General features: G+C 41.8%; 3 protein-coding genes across 5 annotated transcripts in view; all 3 read left to right on the forward strand.

Annotated features, from left to right (window-relative positions):
- Positions 1-995: 995 nt before the first annotated feature.
- HOXB6 (homeobox B6) lies at positions 996-4,766 on the forward strand. The gene is made up of 2 exons (XM_061589823.1): positions 996-1,740; positions 3,877-4,766. The coding sequence occupies exons 1-2, from the start codon at positions 1,320-1,322 to the stop codon at positions 4,134-4,136; spliced, it is 681 nt and encodes a 226-aa protein (XP_061445807.1). The 5' UTR covers positions 996-1,319; the 3' UTR covers positions 4,137-4,766.
- Positions 4,767-7,168: 2,402 nt separating this feature from the next.
- HOXB5 (homeobox B5) lies at positions 7,169-10,414 on the forward strand. The gene is made up of 2 exons (XM_061589124.1): positions 7,169-7,912; positions 9,191-10,414. The coding sequence occupies exons 1-2, from the start codon at positions 7,270-7,272 to the stop codon at positions 9,436-9,438; spliced, it is 891 nt and encodes a 296-aa protein (XP_061445108.1). The 5' UTR covers positions 7,169-7,269; the 3' UTR covers positions 9,439-10,414.
- Positions 10,415-11,511: 1,097 nt separating this feature from the next.
- Positions 11,512-20,050, forward strand: part of HOXB3 (homeobox B3) — a 69,763-nt gene continuing 61,224 nt past the window's right edge. For all 3 annotated transcript variants that reach the window (XM_061589119.1, XM_061589113.1, XM_061589120.1), the window contains exon 1: positions 11,512-11,743. The gene's annotated coding sequence lies outside the window, so the exon portion shown is untranslated. The remainder of the gene's footprint in view (positions 11,744-20,050) is intronic.

Genomic DNA, 20,050 nt, shown 5'->3' on the forward strand with positions numbered 1-20,050 from the left:
TTTAAAAAACATCATACGCACAAAGGAGAAATAGAAATTCTTTGCTGCAGGCTCACCTCGTATCGGCAACACGGGCACCATCTACCAGATGACCATTCCCTGCTGCCTTAAATATTTTTTCCCCGATGCTTGGTGATCAATAAGGAGCGTTCTTGGCCGTCAGACCAGCCGCTGCCCTTAACTCTAAACTGTCCAAAGACCCGGCCTTAACCGTAAAAACGCAAGAGGGCACAGTTCTTGAGAGATATGCGGAATATCGTTCTAGCTCAGCTCAGCTCTTTCCCATCTATTCATCTTCCGGACTTCATACAGGGTACCGCAGAAACTTCAAAGTGAAGGATTTGATTAGATTAGGCCCGAATGAGAAAATAGGCATGTGAGTGTGTAAACACACCCAACCACCCACACCACTCAATTCATTAGGACAATTTAATGGGGGACTGAACAACAGATTCCTCCCTCTGTCCCCTGGAGATGGCTGTAAGTTCTTTTAAAGAGGCTCCATAAGGAACAGCTCTATTCTAAAAGTATACCAAGAGTGGTCGAACTTTTTTCTCCATATCTAACGAGTTCATCTTCCTCTAGATATTACACACATATAAATGTGTGGCTCCCCTCCGCTCCTTATAAAAACCCAAAGGGGGGGATAATAACCTCCCTCCCCAGCAAAAGACGCTGGAAACGACCAAAGTTTTCCCGATGAATCGAATCCACATTTTCCTTTCCCCTGTCTCCACAATAGCAGCAATGATAGTATCAGATCTCGTTTGCTGTATTCTTCGTGTCTTTCTACCCTCTCCTCCTCCGTTTATATATTTATAAAAGCAAGAGCAGTCAAAGGAAAAGTCCAAAATGTTTCATAGATTTACCTTTTCCTAGATCATTAGCATGTGCTTAAGAGGGAGGGTGCCTGTTTGTGTCGATGGGGTGGGGTGGGGGGAGCGTTTCTGTTGTTTAAAAGTGATGGTGTTGGTGGCAGAGATGCTTTCGCTGGTTTGTTCTAGGGGGGTCCCCTGTGCAAAGCTAACCCCTCTAGGGTGCGATTTCGCAGTCTTCGACTTCTGCTATTGGTCAGCGCGTGATCAGATGGTTCTCTTTCCTTATGTCCCTGGTTGGCACGCGGCCATCCCCCTTCAGCTAAAACCCAATCTCCCATATACTGCTAATAGCTAAACCGCTTGGACTATAAAACGCAACAAATCATAAAGACCAAGGGAAAGAACAGACGCTGTTCCTCTGGTTTTATTATTATTATTATTATTATTATTATTATTATTATTATTATTATTATTATTATTATTATTATTATTATTATTCCAATGAGTTCTTATTTTGTTAATTCTACTTTTCCGGTGAGCTTAGCCGGGGGTCAAGAACCGTTTCTGGGACAGCTCCCCTTATATTCCACGGGGTATGCGGATCCTTTAAGGCACTATCCTGCCACTTACGGAACAGGGGGTGGGGGAGTCCAGGAGAAGGGTTACCCGGGCGCGCCTTACTATCAGCAAGCCAACGGAGCTTACAACCGGAGCCCAGCCTGCGATTACGGGACATCTGGTTTTTACAGGGAGAAAGAGACAGCCTGTTCTCTTTCAAGTTTAGAGGACCCTGTTCAGTTCGGCCAGGAGCAAGTCCGGAAATCAGAGTGCTCCCAGAACAAACACGTTTTCGGGGAGAGCGAAGATCAGAAGTGCTCCACTCCAGTGTACCCCTGGATGCAGAGGATGAACTCCTGCAACAGTAAGTTCCCCTTTTCTCTTTATCCTGTCTAAGGATGGGTGGATGGGTGCCCAAATAGACAGACAGATCTCCTTCCACTTTAGTTCTTCTTGAACAGGGAATGTCCTAATCTCAGTTTCCAGACAGTTGAAACCAGAAACTTTCTTCAAACTTTTATATTACTTGGATCCTACTTCTAAAAGGAATGCTTGTGTGTGTGTGTGTTTTGTTTGCACCGGTTTCCCTTCAGTTAGTTCGTTTCTTTAGCCAACTTTCTGTATCTATGAAGGTACGGAGATTATTGATTGACCGGCTCTGTCTTGTAGAGGCAATGTTAGCTGTCACTCAGTAGGAGCGATTTAGAGACGTATCTGGTGTACTTACACACATACACACACAGACAGACACACAGACGATGCAATCCATATGACACTGAAGTCCCCCCACCCCAGTTGATTTTAATGGTCCTGGATTTTGCCCCTTCTCTCTCTCTCTCTCTCTCTCTCTCTCTCTCTCACACACACACACACACACACACACACACACACACACTCACACACACACACACACACACCTACCTCTATGCCAATTCATATCCCAGGGAGTGTATTCTGTAACCCAGCCGCTTGAATAATGTCGGAAGGGCTTAAATATTTGAAAGGAGAGAGCTACATTTTTAATGAAACTCACGCATAATGAAATGCCTGTCTGCAGAGGAGTTGCAAATAGTTTCTCTTTCACTCACTCACTCCCCCATAATCCCCTCCCCACCTTCTTCTGTGATCGACCGTCGCCTCCAGGTGCCATATTTTCCATGAAAATGCATTTTTAAAAATGAGATAAGAGACAGCAACAACTCCTCCTTCTCCTCCCATCTCTATGTTTACACGCGTTATATGTTGTCAGTTTTAAAAAATCCACAGCGGGCGTGGGGGGGACAGGACGACTAAGGGTGAGGGATCGATATAGTTGCCTTATTGCTGAAATTCTGGAATCTATTACAGTTACCGATAAAATTGGGAGGAGGGAGAGGGAAAACAGAAGACGGGAAGAGGAGGAGGGACCCACTCCCTTGCGAGTTTTACATAACAGAAATGAACAGGATCAGTGATGGCTGCCCAGAAGTAAAGTGAAGTAAGGATAGAGGGAATTCATAACTTTTCATTAATTCTATCGGGAAATAAGTGCCGAAAGGGGAGGCAAACGTCTTAGCAACTCTCTCAGGACAAAATCCTGCAAGCCTTCCACTGCGACCTTAAAAACACATTAACTGGGAAGCCAAGTCTCATTGATCTCTATGCGCCATTACATCCCAGTGGCGCCTCCATCCTAAGCTCATTTAGATTCAAGAAAGTCTTACTGGTTATCTTCAGCAGGATTTTCTTCCAAGTTTTTAAGTAACTTTGAGATCGGAAGCTCTAAGAGAAACCAGGTTTACTCCAAAAGTAAATCTTCCTGAGTCCATTGGGATTTACTCCCAAGTCAATATGCACAGGACCACAGCCTTAGCCCTCTATGAACTCCAGCTCAGTGGGGGCACTAGAGTCCACAAGGCAGGGAAAGGCAAGAGGAGAAAAGGGATGGACCCTTTCCGTTGGAGTAACTGGCCTTTAGAACAGGACAGTAGGCTTTAGAGTTACACTGAGCTGTTCTTCAAAGTTTTGTGCTGTTGTTGTAAGGATAAAAACCAATAACTGATGTTGCTTGGGGAGGCTGCAAGTTTTGAAGGTCAGTCTGCTGGTATAGGGAGACTGTATCCCCACAACTACAGCCCAAATGGAGCTGACCGGTTTTTCAAAAAACCCATGGCCCATGGGTTTCGAAAGTCCCAAGTGAAGGCATTCCAAACTGAACTTCTGTTTCGTACTTGTGGGTGTTTTCTTTTTTTACATTTCCGATCCGCATGGAAGTTTATGTGCATAAACTGAACCTTTTGATCAGAAGGACTGGGGTGGAGAGAGGCCCACAAGGAGAAGGGAGATGATTGGAGGGAAGTGAAGATAACACCTTCTCTTTCTCTCTCTCTCTCCCCACAACACACACACACACACACGTACACATGCTGTTTAGCCTACTAGCCATTGTCATGCATATTTGAAACTCTGATAAAGATCCAATGTCCACCCAGCCAAACCTTTGCTTTTTCTACCCTCTTAGGTTCCTCTTTCGGGCCCAGTGGCAGGCGGGGGCGACAGACTTACACACGCTACCAGACCCTGGAGCTGGAGAAAGAATTTCACTTTAACCGTTACCTGACCAGGCGCCGCCGGATCGAGATAGCCCACGCGCTATGCCTGACGGAACGCCAGATCAAAATCTGGTTCCAGAATCGAAGAATGAAGTGGAAAAAGGAAAACAAGCTCCTCAACTCCACTCAGCTGAGTGCCGGGGAAGAAGAGGAAAAAACAACGGAATGAGAGAGCGGAGGGAGAGAGAAGGAAGAAGCGAAAATGCCAGCGGTTGTGAGGGGCTCCAAAAAGGGCAAAGGCACAACGGAGACACACATTTCTTGTAAAATGCTCGAGACTGTATGAAGGTGTTGGCCCACCTTCCTTATGCACCCTCACTCTCGTCCAGTAATCTGTCGTGTCATAATCAAGCTTCTAGTCCAGTTTATTTCCCCACCCTTTTTGTTGGCTCCCTTCCCATCCCCACAAACGGATTTTTGGGGTGTCCTTCTTAGGATTCTTGCTCTTGTATTTAAATGGAGGTGCTGCAATATATGTGTCAGATTTGGGGGTTGTTGATTGTTCTCATTTTGTAAAACAAAAGTTTCATGCACGATTTTACTTATATGTCGATTTTTTTAAAGCAAAGTTAATCAAACCCTAGGTTATTTGCCATTTAAGGGTTGTTGTTGTTTTTTAAAAGAAAAGATATATTGAAAAGGAACAATAGCTACCTAAAAAGTATGGTGAAATAAAAAAGAGGGGTGATTTTGTTTGTCTTATTTTATTACATTTTTTGTACAGTGTTGTGTTTGTAGTTTGTGTTAGTTATGGAGATAAAAGTTCTCTAATAAACAGCTAACAAACATGTTGAGAAAAGCACTTGCCACGTTCCTGTTTTTGGGGTGCGTGCCCTCCTTCCCCCCGCACACACACTTCCTTTCTGAGGAACTGATCTGCATACAGGGGATGTGGGCTTGTTAAGAAAAAGACCAAGAAAAAGCCCTGCTGTTTGATAGAATTTCTTTCCCTATCCTGTACAGTCAAGCAATTCTTTAAGCTTTACAGAAGTTAGCGCTGAAAGATAAATTTGATCTCCCCCTTCCCACTACCAACACTTCAGCCTAATCTTAAATGAAAGACCTTTTCACCAGGAATATCTTGGAGTTGACATTTAACTTTAATATGGATATATTTTATTGTTACAGCACAAAAGAGTTATGAAGAGAGGGAGAAAGCTCACCACATATATAATAAATCAAAGAAACAGGCATAACTGTGCACCCCCAATCATACATCTGCTCAAAGATATCTAACATTTATACAGCCTCCTTCAAACATTTGGCCCGCTTCCTTTTCATTCCCCCCAAAACATACAGCTAGTACTCACATATAACTCAAAATTAAATTTAAAAGGTGAAACCATAAACAATTCACTTTTGTTCTGCACTAAGCTGAAAGGTATAGTCCAGCACAAAAATAACCGCACAATTTAAATACAAGAAGACTGTTTCCAACAGATTTTTTAATCTTGCATATCCCTCCCTTTCAGTATGCCTCTTTTCAACATTTTATTTATTTATTTATTTATTTTGCATGGAGTCATGCTTTCCATGGTTAGACGAAGAACCATTTCCAGAGAGCTTCTCTGCAAATAAGACATAGGTTAATTTAGGATGCTCTAAAATATAGCTTTTCACTAACTGTTATTGTCTCTCATCTACAACTATTTCTGACTTTTTGTTATTTTGTACCCATTTTTTTAAAAAAAGAAATGATATTTGGTGATGATCTTCAGCTTCCACCACCCCAAATTCACAAGTACAAATGCCTCTCCTCTTCCCCCCCCCCAAAAAATATGGTGTAATGACTGACATTTTAAAAATCAATTCAAGCAGAAGCCTAGCAGCTGAAGGACACTTATCCTTATTGCTACTCTTTTCATTGGCCGTAATTATTATAATTATATGTCACTTTCAATATGGCTCATAATTTCCAACGAGTTGCAGGCTGGGTTTTCGGAATTCCTGAAGGGTCTTGGAAGAAGAAGATTGGCGAAAATATTTCGGCAGTGCTGAAGAAAGCAAAGGCTTTCATCTGCCTGGCCCATTTTTGCAGGATTCTCTACAACTAAACGTTAATTTTCAATTTTAGGCTGTAATCCTACACTTGGGAGTGAGACCCACTGAGCACACTGGGGCTTACTTTTGAGAAGACATGCATAGGATTGCTCTGTGAATGAAAGGTGGGGACACCCTTTGTGACAGTTCATCTAATGGGCAAGATGTCACTCAGGATATCTCCAGCTGTATGAATAAATACACGGAATTTCCTGTTTTAAAGGGGATGCTCTTTTCCTTCTGATATCTATACAAGAAAGGTACAGAAATGTAATAACAAAAAGGTCAACAGCAATAACGGGATGATTTTAATCAAGTGCAGAGCCAAGGAGGGCAAGCATCAATATTAGCCTAGGTTGATGCAGGTTTTAAGAGTCAAGTTCTCTTCAGAGAGACTTGGGCTGCAATCCTATGCACACTTACCTGGAGGCAAGATCCATTGAACATAGCGGGGCTTGCTTCTGGGTAAACATTAATAGGACTGAAAGAAGGAAGGGAGGATGGAAAGGAAAGGAAAAGAGGAGCTGGGGTTTGCGTTTTAATCAGGATGGACTCTTCCCTGCCGCACCTTTTCTGACATCAATACCATAAAGGCATTGAATTTATTATTTATTATCACAAGAGCAATTACTACTAGTAGCAATAACAACAACAACAATGTTTTAAGACACAAAAAAGCACCAATACGAAAGGAAAACAAGCAGGGTTACATAGGGAAACATGTTCTCTTTAGAGAGATTTTTTTTAAAAAAAAGGAAACAAAGAATCCGAAAGGACACGTTTAAGGGGAAAGTGTTTTATTTTTTATACAAAAACAGAGCTTTTTACTATTTCTTTTATTTATTTATTTTTAAAAACGCTGGGTGAGCTAACCTCCATGCCGGCTAACTCTTTCTTTGCCCAGTAGGTGGCGCAGTCCGCCAACAAGGAACCATCTCTGCTTTCTGATTTCTCCCTCCTCCTTTCCTCCCCCTTTTGGAAGCCGCGCATTGACATGGGCCTAACGATTCTCGGATCGTCATTATTTGTAACCATAGAGCATGAATTGCCTCTTGAGGTCATCAGTGAGAATTTACGACTGGTCAACAAAAGCACGTGATTCCCAAACGCACCCCCCACCCCACCCCCATATTTGGCCGCATACATAGCAAAAACGAAGTACAGTGCATCGCTATAATTCATTAATACATCATAAATCCTCAAGCACAGGGGTTATAACGACCACGAGCCCCACAAATCAAGCCCTCCAAAATACAACCCAAATGAGTTCTTACTTTGTAAACTCGTTCTCAGGACGCTATCCTAATGCCCCAGACTATCAGCTGTTAAATTATGGGACCGGCAGTTCCATGAACGGATCTTATAGAGATCCAGGCAACATGCACGCCGGCTCTTACGGTGGATACAACTACAATGGTATGGATCTGAGCATCAGCCGTTCATCCTCCTCCTCCAGCCACTTTGGAACGGTTGGGGAGAGCTCCCGCGCCTTCCCTGCCCAAGCCGCGCCAGAAAGCAGGTTTAGACAGGCGTCGAGCTGCTCCTTGTCCTCTCCCGAGTCCCTCCCTTGCACCAGCACCACCACCAGCAGCAGCAGCAACAACAATAACAGCGGCGGCGGCGGCGGCGGCGGCGGCAGCAGCAGCAGCAACGGCGAGAGCCATGGAGGCAAAGCAGCCTCGTCTTCCCCCGCCGACCAGGCAGCCTCGGTCGGCACGGCCAGCGCCACCAGTTTCACAGAGATAGACGAAACCAGCGCGTCTTCGGGAACTGAAGAAAGCAGCTCCCAAGTCAACAGCAACGGCGCCAGAGCTCAGACGGAGCCCATCGCCACGTCCACGCCAGCCACAGAAGGACAGAGCCCACAGATATTCCCCTGGATGCGAAAACTTCATATTAGCCATGGTACATGCTCCTTTTTAATTTCGCTGTTGCATATATATATATATATGAATATGAAAGATGATGTTGGCAGGGCAGACAAGGGATGGGGGATGGGAGACAAAAATGGAACACAATCGCCTGGGAAGACCATCTTCGTGAATCTTTTATGGCTTCCCTTTCTGTTTCCCATAAGAAAGTGCCTTTTAAAAAAATAAATAAAAAGAAAGACGCCTGACTTAGGGTGGCTTTCCAATCTGAATATTTTCCCCTCTTAAAAAATAAAGACATAATATCTGGGTGACAGGAGGTCGTGCTAGAAATAATAGTAGGAGTAGTAATGGAGTGGAGGGCTTTTAAGATACCAGGCGCTTAAAAGATCAGAGAAAAGGGAAGGATGAACTGGTTGCGAAAAAGCAATGCTGTTTGGGGCACAGATGTCATCAGCCTCGTCTTTCCACCGCCACCCCTTCGCCCCACATTTCAGTGGCCGTTGTGACAATGTGGGATAATGGCAAACTCTTTTACTCTCTCCGCCGCCAGTAAATATGAAAAGGCATTGCAAAGAAGGATTCGAGTTGCTGAGTTGGAAAGGTGACTAAATATAGACTTCTTTAACACGCCGATGCTAAACGCGTTTGGGTGAAAAAAGAAGCCCCAAGGATTTCAAGGGAAGTTGCTTCCCGTGAAATGTGGCTTAATATTAGGCGAGGGTGGTAAGTCAGTTACAGGGCTGGGAGAAGACACGGAAAGGGACAACCACATTGGCAGCCACTCGCCTGCCTTTCTGCTACTCTGTGTGCCTCTCCAGTAGGGTTATATATTGATACATAAGCTCACAGAGAGGGGGGGGAATACAATTAAGGAGTAGGGTTTCAGATTCTTAAATACCAAGGCTGCCATCCTGTGCACCTTTACCTGGGAGTAAGCACCACTGAAGTCAGTGGGGTGTATTTCTAAGTAAACCTGCAGACGATCCAGCTGTGAAATGTATAAATTTGTCATAGGGTCAGGAGGGAAATGCCATGCAGGAGGTAAAGAGGGGGTGGGGCAAGGTGATTCCCTCATTTTAAATAAAATATAGGTGGGATTAAGGTTTGGGGCTAGAGAATTAAATTGAGGAGTATTGAGTTGAAGGAAAGCGAAGTTTGCAGTGTGTATTTAGTTGGTTGGGGCGTGATTTTGCAGTAAGGGGTGTGTGTGACCTTTTCAAACTAAGGAAACGGTCGAATAATCTCTCTGACATAGAAATAAAGGCAAGGCAAACAGACCCCAACATGTTGTCCATGTATTATTATCCAGATATGACTGGACCGGATGGTAAACGAGCGCGGACGGCGTACACTCGCTACCAGACCCTGGAACTGGAGAAGGAGTTTCACTTTAACCGCTACCTCACCCGCAGGAGGCGAATAGAAATAGCCCACGCTCTGTGTCTCTCCGAAAGACAGATAAAAATCTGGTTCCAAAACAGGCGGATGAAGTGGAAGAAAGACAACAAACTCAAAAGCATGAGTTTAGCGTCTGGAGGCAGCGCTTTCCAGCCATAAATTATATTAAGGAGGAATATTCAGAAATAGAAGAGTGAGGTGGGGGAAAGAAGGAAAGAAAGTGAGAAAGTTTAAAACTAAAAAAAAAAGCAACATCCGGTTTTGATTTTGTTTTTTTAAGGGTTGGAGTACTGTAAAGTGAAGCACTTTCCATTCAGCATGCTGTTGATTTTTTTATTATTATTGTTATTATTATTATTGAACAACTACCGTGGTACTGTTATTCCAGGACTGTGTCCTTTGCTGCGATTTCCCCCCTTTAAATTAAAAATAAATAAAGAAAATAAAGTTATTTCCAGAGGCTTCTTTAATGCTTTAGGTGTTCTAAATGTTTGTGTCTGTGCTCTAATGACGCTTTCTGGAAAAAGCTAGCATGTTATTTTGGTTTTTTTATTTTAGTTTTTAATGTGCGCTCTTGAAATGTTATAACTTATTTATAAACCACTGTGGAGAAGGAAAGAGGGGCCCTTTTAAAAGTTTACGGGTTTTTGAGGGGATGTTATCTCCTTCCTTCTTCTCAAGTCGGGGCATCCTGTACTTAAGTGTCAGGGGAAAAATTAAAAACATCAACCACAACAAAAAAAGTTTTTTTTTAAAAAAAAATACAGTATATCAATATATAAGCTCATGTATCTTTCTGTCTTTGAAATTGTCAAGTCTGTGATTTGGTTCATACTTCCTGGCCATGTTTGGATCCCAGGCCAGTTCTGAAACTTTTTTTTTCTTAAAAAATAAATGTGAGTGAAGTTCACTTAAAGAGGGTATACGATTGGACCAACCATAGTATGTTTAAAATGTTTGTAAATACTAGAATTACTTCTGCAGTGACTAATAGGAAGTTTTAGTGGGCAGGGTGAATTCAGTGTTCTGTGTGTCTGAAATGGCATTTGTCATGTTAGCTGCCTGTTCCCATCTTTGCCAAGACGCTTTTCGTATCCGTTTGTAGCCTTAACTTGAAGTCAAATAAACGTTTCTCCTGGCCAGAAAAATATCGTTTGTGTTTCTTTATACCACGACGTTGAAAAGTCTCAGCCCCAAAATTACTCCTAAGCAAAATATACACTTCAAAAAACACAGAAAGTGTCTTCACACACACACACAAACACACACACCGTGTGGCCCATCTACCAGGTTCTGCTCGGGGGCATTTCCCCAACCTTACGAGTTATGGGTACACAACCGTCTCATTTCAGAGGGTGTTGCTGCTGAACAGGAAAGCACAACCCAAAGAAAAAGAAAACAAGCTAGTTGTTATGTTCTCAAACTTTGCTTCCTGCCTTACACTTCGACCTTGACCACGTTTACTTGACAATAAGACTCCATTTACTTCAGTGGCCTTTACTTCCAAGTAACCGTGCTTAGGATTGCAGCCATTGAGACCATGAACCAAACATTTTGGAGACTAACTGACTTTAGCATAACATGAAACAAATGCCCTCTGAGTTGCAGAGCTAATATACTATTAGTTGTTTTATATTATGATTATGATTATTCCCAAACAAGTACGCACACACAACATGGACTCAACATGGAAAAGTACAGCTGCCTTAACTTTAGAACTATCTTCATCACACATAATTGAAACAGCATCTTTGCTCCAAGCTTTCCTTTTTACTAGTCTGGAATCGTCCCTTTCTTTTCTTTTCTTAAAGCAATGCGCTATCATTAAAGTATGTTTGTTGAAAAGAACAAATAAATAATTGCTGATATCCTTACATTATAATTTAGATCTCTCTCTCTCTCTCCCCCCACCCTCTCATTCACTCACTCACTTTCTTGTATGAAGTAAAATCAGTCTTATAAACTTACCCCAAACTCTTTGGTTACTTCTTAAATGGTTTTGAGAAGACTGGGATGTGAGTTGTCATTTCCAAAAACAACTCATTTTCTCGCCTTCCCTTGAATACACAGAGACACACACACACACAAATATTTCACCCATAGCAAACTAAGTAAGTATACCAAAAGTGGCTGTGACATTAAGATGTCAAATGGATAGGGTTTTATCTAGAAGTTAGATCGTAAAAATCGCCCAGACCTCAGCCAGATACCCCTCACTGGCTCTCAAAAGTCACGTGAGGTCCATAAAGTTAGTTTTATGGTTTTGGGGAGTTGACAATGTACAATATATTTCACATTCTCCAGAATGTTAAGTGACATTTTAACTGCCTGCTTTGGCTTGGAAGGGGGCAGGAATGGGAGAGCACTTTTCCAGGAGAGATAAAGGCTTCTCCATAGCTGGAATAGGAAGCATTGACGGTTCAGTGTTTACTCCAAAGAGGACTTAGAAGCTGCTAACCTTAAAGTAAGTTTCTCTTGAAATACTATCTGGTTAAATGACTTTTTAAAAGGTTAGATTGCTCGAAATTGGGCGGGGGAGAGAGGAGGGGGAGGGATTTGCGTCTCTCTTTCAAACTTTCTTCTCGCGCAAATCTTAGTTAAATCAATGTAAAGGCCCCAGCGCTACCGTGGAGTGGCCCACGGGAATTTTTTAAAAATGTAGAAGGATAGCGGAAGAAAGGAAAACCATTAAGTATTCCATAACGATGAATGGTGATACTACTGCGGGGTGCCCCAATGATTTTGCTCTGGGGAGGGGGGAATTATGTATGACAACTTTTCTTAGGTCCTTGGTAGCCTTGTAAAGTACTTCGAGGAGGTATTAGTTCTTGGGAGCGTATTGATGTCAAAGTCTTAAGCACACTTACTTCGAAGTGATTCCCATCAGAAGCAATAGGATTGATTTCTAAGCCCTGTCTTCGGCAGAAAGTGGGGGGGGAGTGCGGGTGCGCGCGCGCGCACGCTTTGGAAGCAAAATGCAGATTTCGAGACTCTCTTGCTTTTTAACCCCTTTGACATTTTTAAAAAATATCCCGGAGTAGGTTACCTTCAGAACTTTGAATGTCTGCAATATATCTCCCCCTCCCCGTTTTACAGTACTCCTGAAGTTCAGAAAATTTACCTTGGCCTACCAACCCCCCCTTGAAAGGAGTATATTTCTTTCCTCCTTCAGCGTGCTTGTAGATAACCACATGTTGCTGTTACCATGGCCCCAATCCACTGGGAAATTTTCCTGCACAAGCCTCATGGATATGAAGGTCAAAGAGTGCCATACTTTCCCGTGATAATACCCCATATGATGTTCACCCCATGTCTTGTGCAACTCTCTGCTATGCAACCTATCTCACAAGTAAGCCCCCTGAATTAAATGGGGCTTACTCCCAAGTAAACATACACAGGTTAGTTGCTTAACTGATATAAAGATGAAAGAGATCGGCTTTATTTAATGGGGCAAATTTTCAATCCGCTCACTTATGGAACCTCATCTGTCCAAAGCACAATGCCTATTGGAATATGGCTACCTTTGGAATGGGGGAGGAGAGGAGACATAGCACCACACACCAAAAATGTTAAAGAGTCCCATTTCTTCGATCCAAATAGACAAGCGTTAATGATGAAGTTAGCAGAGTCTTTCAAGATGTTGCCTAATCCAGATGCTGAGCAGGGAATGGATTATAGTGTAAAAATTCCCGTGTCTTGAGGATGTTTTAAGCATAAATATCCAGCACTAGACCTAAAAGTTATCACCCCAAACAAGTTTAGAAGCTATTGGTATTGTTGTTGTTGGGTCAGTCAAATCAAATATTGAAAACACAAGGAATGAGATAAACCTGATTAGGTGTATAAGGTGCGTGTGTCTTCCTTCCTTCCATTCAGGAATAAGGGACTGTATAGGATCTTCAGTCCAGGACCCAGATAAGAGGGAGCCTTAGGGCTTCAAATTGACAGTTGCATTCCTTAATTGTCAATGGGACATGCAAACCTATGCACCCTTATTTGGGGGTAAGTCCCATTGAGCTTTGTGGGCTTACTTCCAAGTAAACTAGCATAAAGCTGGGACACACATTGTGTGTGTATGTTTTTAAAATCAAACTCATTCTACTGAACCAGCCTGCAGATCTCTCCAGAGATCTGGCCTCTCTAGTAACCTCATCACCAGCATCCCACTCACCCACCTTCTTCATTATGCTAGGTTGTTATGTTCCTCTTCACTTGAATGGAAATTACTAGTAAATCAGTGGCTCAGAGGCCTTCCTTTTCTATAAGCAGAGGTTTTAACTGATTTGCAGTTACTGTGTTTTACATATTTCTTTTCCTCACAAAAATGAGTTGGTGGGTGGGACTCATTTTCCAACCTGAAGTGTGGAATTCTCTTCTGAATATGCTTACCAAGTTTCATTCCAATAATGTTCAAGTGAGACATCACATAAAAAATAACCAGAAAGTGCAGGGCAGGATTTTTCAAAACCAAGGCCTCATTTTACCATTACCAAGGCAATGTAAATACTTGGAAGAGAACTATCTGTGGGTACAATGCACAAATAAGTCATTCCACATGAGTTCCATTGAACTGAATGGGACCTAGGCTAGAGCACTATTCATTTGAACTTCCCACTGGATTGGCTCTGGTGGTTTGTGGGGTGAGGATGGGAACATTTTCCAACTGTTTCTTTTTCTTCTTCTTTTCTCCCCCTCCCCCCATCTGTTCCTTTAATCTAGAGTCTTTATGACTGTGTAACATTTGGTAGACACATGTCTTTGGATGTAGCATAAAAGGGACCATGTTTGCTTCTTTTCTCTTCCTATCACATTCCTATTATTTGTTAAGACTGTGCCCTGTGACTCTGTGCCCTTCTCTGAGAACAGGACCTAAATACTTTCTATTGCTATTTGTGCAGTCTGCCTGATGATGATGGCTGGCTGGCTTGGATGGGGAAAGAGCTTTTCCCCTAAAATCTTATTCTAAATATCTGTCTCTCTACACATAATATACCTTTGTTTTGAAAGACCCTTTGGTCTCATGATCCAGCTCTTTCAGCATGTTCTAATCCGATTTAATCCAACTGGAAAGTTAAGCATTTGCCTAAATCTCTTCCATTAAATTAAATGGAGCTTTAACCTTGGCTGGATCCTGTCCTTGAACAGGAACTAAATGATTCAAACTGTAGGGGCTGCAACAAACAAGCTAACACACATGTACATCTGATATATATATGAATACACTCTCTCTCTCTCTCTCTCACACACACACACACACACATCTCTGCAGGATGAGAAAGAAACGCTAAATGCTACCCATTTGGTTAGAGTTTGTAAGCTATGCGCTAGTCATGCGATCATATCTGTTTTATGAAATACTGCAGTCTCATCAGATGTGTACCTCATATCAGGAAGGATGCTAATGTGTGTGTGAATATATATGAATGACACTGTTTTCTCTTCATACCAAGTGTCTTACTCACACTTGGATACTGAACAATAATTCAGACTATATGCACAGAGCAAAGGAGTAACAGTTATTCAACGGGGAAATGCAGACCTTTAATTTCCAGGATCAGAGAACATAGAATCTTATCGCTAAGGAAATTTCCACCATCTGTCGGCCAGTTTGTCCATCCCATAACACTCTCATTCTTCCTCTCTTTCTTTTTCTCCATCTCACATTTCTCTGTTATATGTTTAGCCTACATGTCCATCCATCTACATACCTACACTTGTCAGTTATGTACTGCTGTAGGAGTGACTGGAACTGCAATCCTATGCACATTGGCAACACAATCCCAACCACTCAGAAGTAAGTCCTACTGAATTCAGTGGGGCTTACTCCCAGAAAAGTGGAGCCAGGATTGCCGCAAGAGGGATTTCCTATCAAGATGATACTGGTCTCAAGAGAACCAGATTCAGTGTCCCAACTACATTTGAGCCTGGCGATCATGTTTGTTGGGATGATTCCATCCGATTCCATTTTAATGGGAAGGCATGTTGTGCATTGAAAAAAATATAGCAAGAGGAGGCCATCCCTTCACAAAAGTGGCCGGTGGCTGCTTACCTTGCTTCTGTCCTGCCGAAAATATTGAAAGAAAGGCAAGTAGACCAATTTAAGAAGCCAGACACTGACCCACGGTTCTAAATCTCAGACACACCCCTACAAGCTCAGATACATTAGAACTGATGAACATCCTTAGCAAACAGAGGAGGCAAAATTGTTTAGGTTTTCTATTCTGTTTCCTTACATTTTCTGTTCAACTGTTTTCCCTTCTATAAAGCACTGTTCTCCTGGCATATTTTCGAAAGTTGCTTTTCTTTCCCCACAACCCCCTCCCTCTTTATTATGGTTGGTGGGCAATCACTTAAAAGTTTATAAGGAAAAGGAGAAAATCTCCATCTTTCTCATCTCCTCCTCCTCCTTTGCTAGTCCTCAGTTTTTTGCTGCAAGGGCTTGAGAAAGTCTTCATGGGAGAGTAAACAGGAAGGCAGTCCTTTCTAAATATGCTAGTGTTGTATTCCTATTATATGCAATAGTGGGTTTTCATTATGTACAATGTAAACAGGAAACATGTGATCTCTGACATATAACATCATATTTTTTTTTATGCAGTAGAGTTTGCGTTATTATTATTATTATCATTATCATCATCTTCACTATTATTATTATCATCCTCACAAAGTCTGCAAAATCCGAATCTTATTTATCCTTATTCTGCTCTTCTGAAGTTTCTCCCAGTGATTTCTCTCTTTTTCATGGTATCACACAGTGGAGAACTTTACTACTACTGAACAAGATTCAGGGAGGGGTACGTGAGTGAAATATATATTTATAAAAGAGGACCACCCATTCCAAACTTATGCAAGAGGAAGTAAAGAACATTGGTTTCAGTTATATTGCTTAGTGTCCAGTAGCGTCTAGGACTGTGACTTTTCTTTTTATGTATGCCTCTGTTGGTAGAAGTTATTGTAATTGTGCTGGTGAATTTGCTGTCAGTAGTGATGAACTGCTACTGTAACTAATATCTGTAAATAATAAACTATGCAGGCATACACACACATATGCATCCTCCCCTCCCCACAATGATTCCAGACTTTCCCCAAACAAAAGTGGACCATTTGTGCATCCTGCTTGAATCTTTTCCAATTAATCTTTCCAGTCTATCCTCACAAATTGTGGAGGGGGGTGTTGGGGAGGAGGAGACAATCTGCTCCTGACCAGCCAATATACACCTCTCTAAGTAGTATGTTTGTTAGGCGACAATAGTTGGCTTCTTGACCACAAAAGGTCAGATCCAATGTTCTTTGAAGTCAAAGGATAAACTCCCCTTGAACTCTGTTGGCCTCTTGATAACCAGTCCACCCTATTCATTGCAGGCGCATGTGTGTGTATAAACCATTGTATTAATACCCTCTTTCACACACACACACACACACACACACACACACACACACACACACACACACACACACACACACACACACACAACCTTATAGCTATCTACTCACTATACATGAGCATAACTCACACATACATTTAGACAGATATAGCTATATAAAGACATATATTTACTAAGTTAGCCACAAACCATTTATTTCTAGATAGAGTGGAAGGAGTGGAAAAGTATTCCTAAAATATTTGGTTGGTGACTTGCAGACACCCCTATCCTGCTTTTGAAGCAATTGTCATGAATTTAAAGTTGGACCAGTGTTGTCAGGTAATGTGTTGTAAAACAGCAGATTCAGGAATTACACATACAGATTTTTGGAGTTCCAAGCTTTTACACAAAGGTTTGGTTAAATATATACATTTAACTTGCAAGCTTCTCATTATACCCAACTATAGGACTGTTTTTCAGGGGCATAGACTAGGACAATGTAGATTTCAGAACAAACTGAAGGCTTTTTTTCCTAGCAACCTCCCATCCAAATCTGTGTCCTGAACCCACATCTTGTAGGTTGATGGCTTGTTGTTGTTGTTATATGCCTTCAAGTCAATTATGACTTAAGGCGACCCTACGAATCTTTTTGGATATGGGTTGCCAAATATTTAGAGGTGCTTTGACAGGGGAGGTCGTATTATTTTCATTTTCTTTAGTAAGTTGTATAGCAATGAAGGAGCCAGCCCTTCCTCTCTTACCGTGCAATGCTGTGTGCCTATATTCAGAAGTAATTCCTATTGAGTTCAATGGGACTAACTCTAAAATAAGTGTGTCTAGGACTGTACCCTTAGAAAAGCAAGAGAGAGAGAAAAGGATGCAGCTAGGCAATCGCATAAGGATTTTTGTTTACTTCAGATCCCAAGATTTCTGCCTGCTACCACTACCCAAATAACAGGCTATACATTAGTGGTACTAATGGAGAGCCTTAGAATTTACCAGATACTATGTTTTTAAAACTGATTCAATTCAGATAGCTGGGAAGATTTTTTTTAAAAAAAAATGTACCCCACCAGAAGCCCAATACCGTCTAACAAACAGAAATAAAAGGGGGCATGATTCCACCAACTCCAGCACTTTAAAATGCCATTTATTTCAATGGAAGAGATTTATGCACCTGCTTAATTCTCCCAGTAAAACTACCAGGGCTTAAACTGGAAACCTATGCACACTTTCCCATGAATAAGCCCCACTGAACACAGGGACTCACTTTGAGTAAACATGTACAGGATTGCACTGCATATTGTGCTTTACTTTGGTTGTAGGGTTCCATAAATCTCTCTCTCTCCACACACACACACACACACACACACACACACACACACACACACACACATGATTGTTCATCATTACATCGCTCTCTCTTTGCCAACTAAGTATAATTTCATGGTATTGGAAGAGTTACTGAATTGTTTTGAGTTTGATCCACTTTTTAAAATGCTGTAATCTGGATTAAAGCCCCAACAAAAAAGAGATATGCCCCCATTATTCTGCATTTATTTAAAAGAATAATAGGCACCGTGTTTACAATTGTTCAAACAACAATTTTTAATGCAATTTGATTGTTTTAAGTACAGGGTCTTTCTCTCTCTCTCTCTCCCCCCCCCTCTTTACAAGAACAAAAAAGGAGAGGAATTAAAATCTGTGAAAGGATTTTAATTAAGAAAATTAAATGAAAAGGGTTCACAAATGAGTTGTGTTGAGGGAAGGGGGAGGGGCGAGCAGGAAGCAAAGCAAAGCTATTCTAAAGGATTAAATCGCCATTTTAACAGTGTAATGGAGTTTGCATACTGAAAGAAGGGGGGAAACGGTCCTTATAGCTCATCAATAATTCATAGGAACTTGGGATCATTCCTAGGTCAGCAGACAGAGAGGTAAAGAGAAGCATCTATATAGGAGAAGGAGCTTCTCTCTCCCCTCCCTCGCCCCAATCAAAATGCAATGGGTGACTTTTCCTCAAGTACTAAGGGAGTGTCCCATGTTAAGGCCTACATTCACTTTCACTGGTCTTTGACCTTCCCCCTCCCCCCGCTTTTCTTTATAAACTTCCCTTCCAAATTTCCACAATTCTGAACCACGTTCAGTTGTTAAAAATGGTTTCTTTTAAAACTGCAATTAAAAAACAAACACCCGTTCTTGTTCGACCAATTGTACGTAGACAAGAACGTGGTGGAGAGGATGGGTCGCTGGACAGGACCTAATCTCAAACATGGTTCTGGGCAGCCCCTGGCAAGTCACTGTCACTCCACATTGGACTGCCTTTAGTCTGTAAAAAAGAGAATAATGGAGATAGCCTGGGATGTTGTTGAAAAGGTAAGAAGTGACAAATATTTTGTACGAGGAAAGTATAAAGAGGCGACGATATAGCTGGCCAAAAGTCTTAGAGAACCATCATTTCCTGGGTGTTTTATGCATGTACATTTTGTTTGAAGATTTATATATTTATTTATTGCATTTGTATACCGCCCCATAGCCGAAGCTATGAAGATGAAACGAAAATCATCTCTTTTCTGTATGTTGTTTCAAATGCCCCTAAAAAGATCCAATGGGAGTTAACATCCAAGCAAACGGAGGCTGTAGAGCTAATTCCAAGTAGTGTCTGAATTGGCTTATTTTCTTGTTCCCCTCCACCCCGTCCATTTCTCCTTTTTATCGAGGAAGACTGTAAGCCATGGTAAACCGTCTTGGGTGTATGTGATGGATAGATGGGGAAGAAAGAGTCTGGAGGAGTTCATTTATATTAAACATGGAATTATTCCCTAACTAAGCATTTGACCTGCAGAAATATGTTGCCCAATTGGTTTTAGGAAGATGAAGGTGAGCTCAGGTGACACGATAGGGCCAAACCTCGGTGAACAGAGTCAATGATCCGTACTTGCATGCTTTTAGTCCAAAGGTCATAGCCTCCTACTCCTTTTCCACATATTAACTCTGAAGATTTGATTTCTGCCTCATAAGAAATCAGCAGCTCCTGAACCAAGCAAATAAACTCTTTTCCAACTATGAGACTTTGCAATCCTTCCTCTCACAGTCCCAACTTTATCCTAGATTTAGAGAATATAAATTTCAAGAATTCAGGAAAATGTCCTTCTGTCCTTCCCTCCCTTGCATTTGAAAATGCAATTTGCATGCGCCTTTGAAAAACCGCGGGAGGGAATTGTATTCCCTTTTTCGGTTTTTCTTGTAGAAAGGTTAGTCATACTTAGAATAGACCCACTGAAATCAGCGGACTTAAGTAATGTAAGCCTGAATGTGACTTAGTTGTATTTCACCCACTGAACTGATCTCAAAACAAGTATGCATCTGATGAAGTGGGTTTTTGCTTACTCGGCAGATGCCACCTAAGC

This window comes from Rhineura floridana, chromosome 11 (genome assembly GCF_030035675.1).
Source record: "Rhineura floridana isolate rRhiFlo1 chromosome 11, rRhiFlo1.hap2, whole genome shotgun sequence".
NCBI lineage: Eukaryota > Metazoa > Chordata > Lepidosauria > Squamata > Rhineuridae > Rhineura > Rhineura floridana.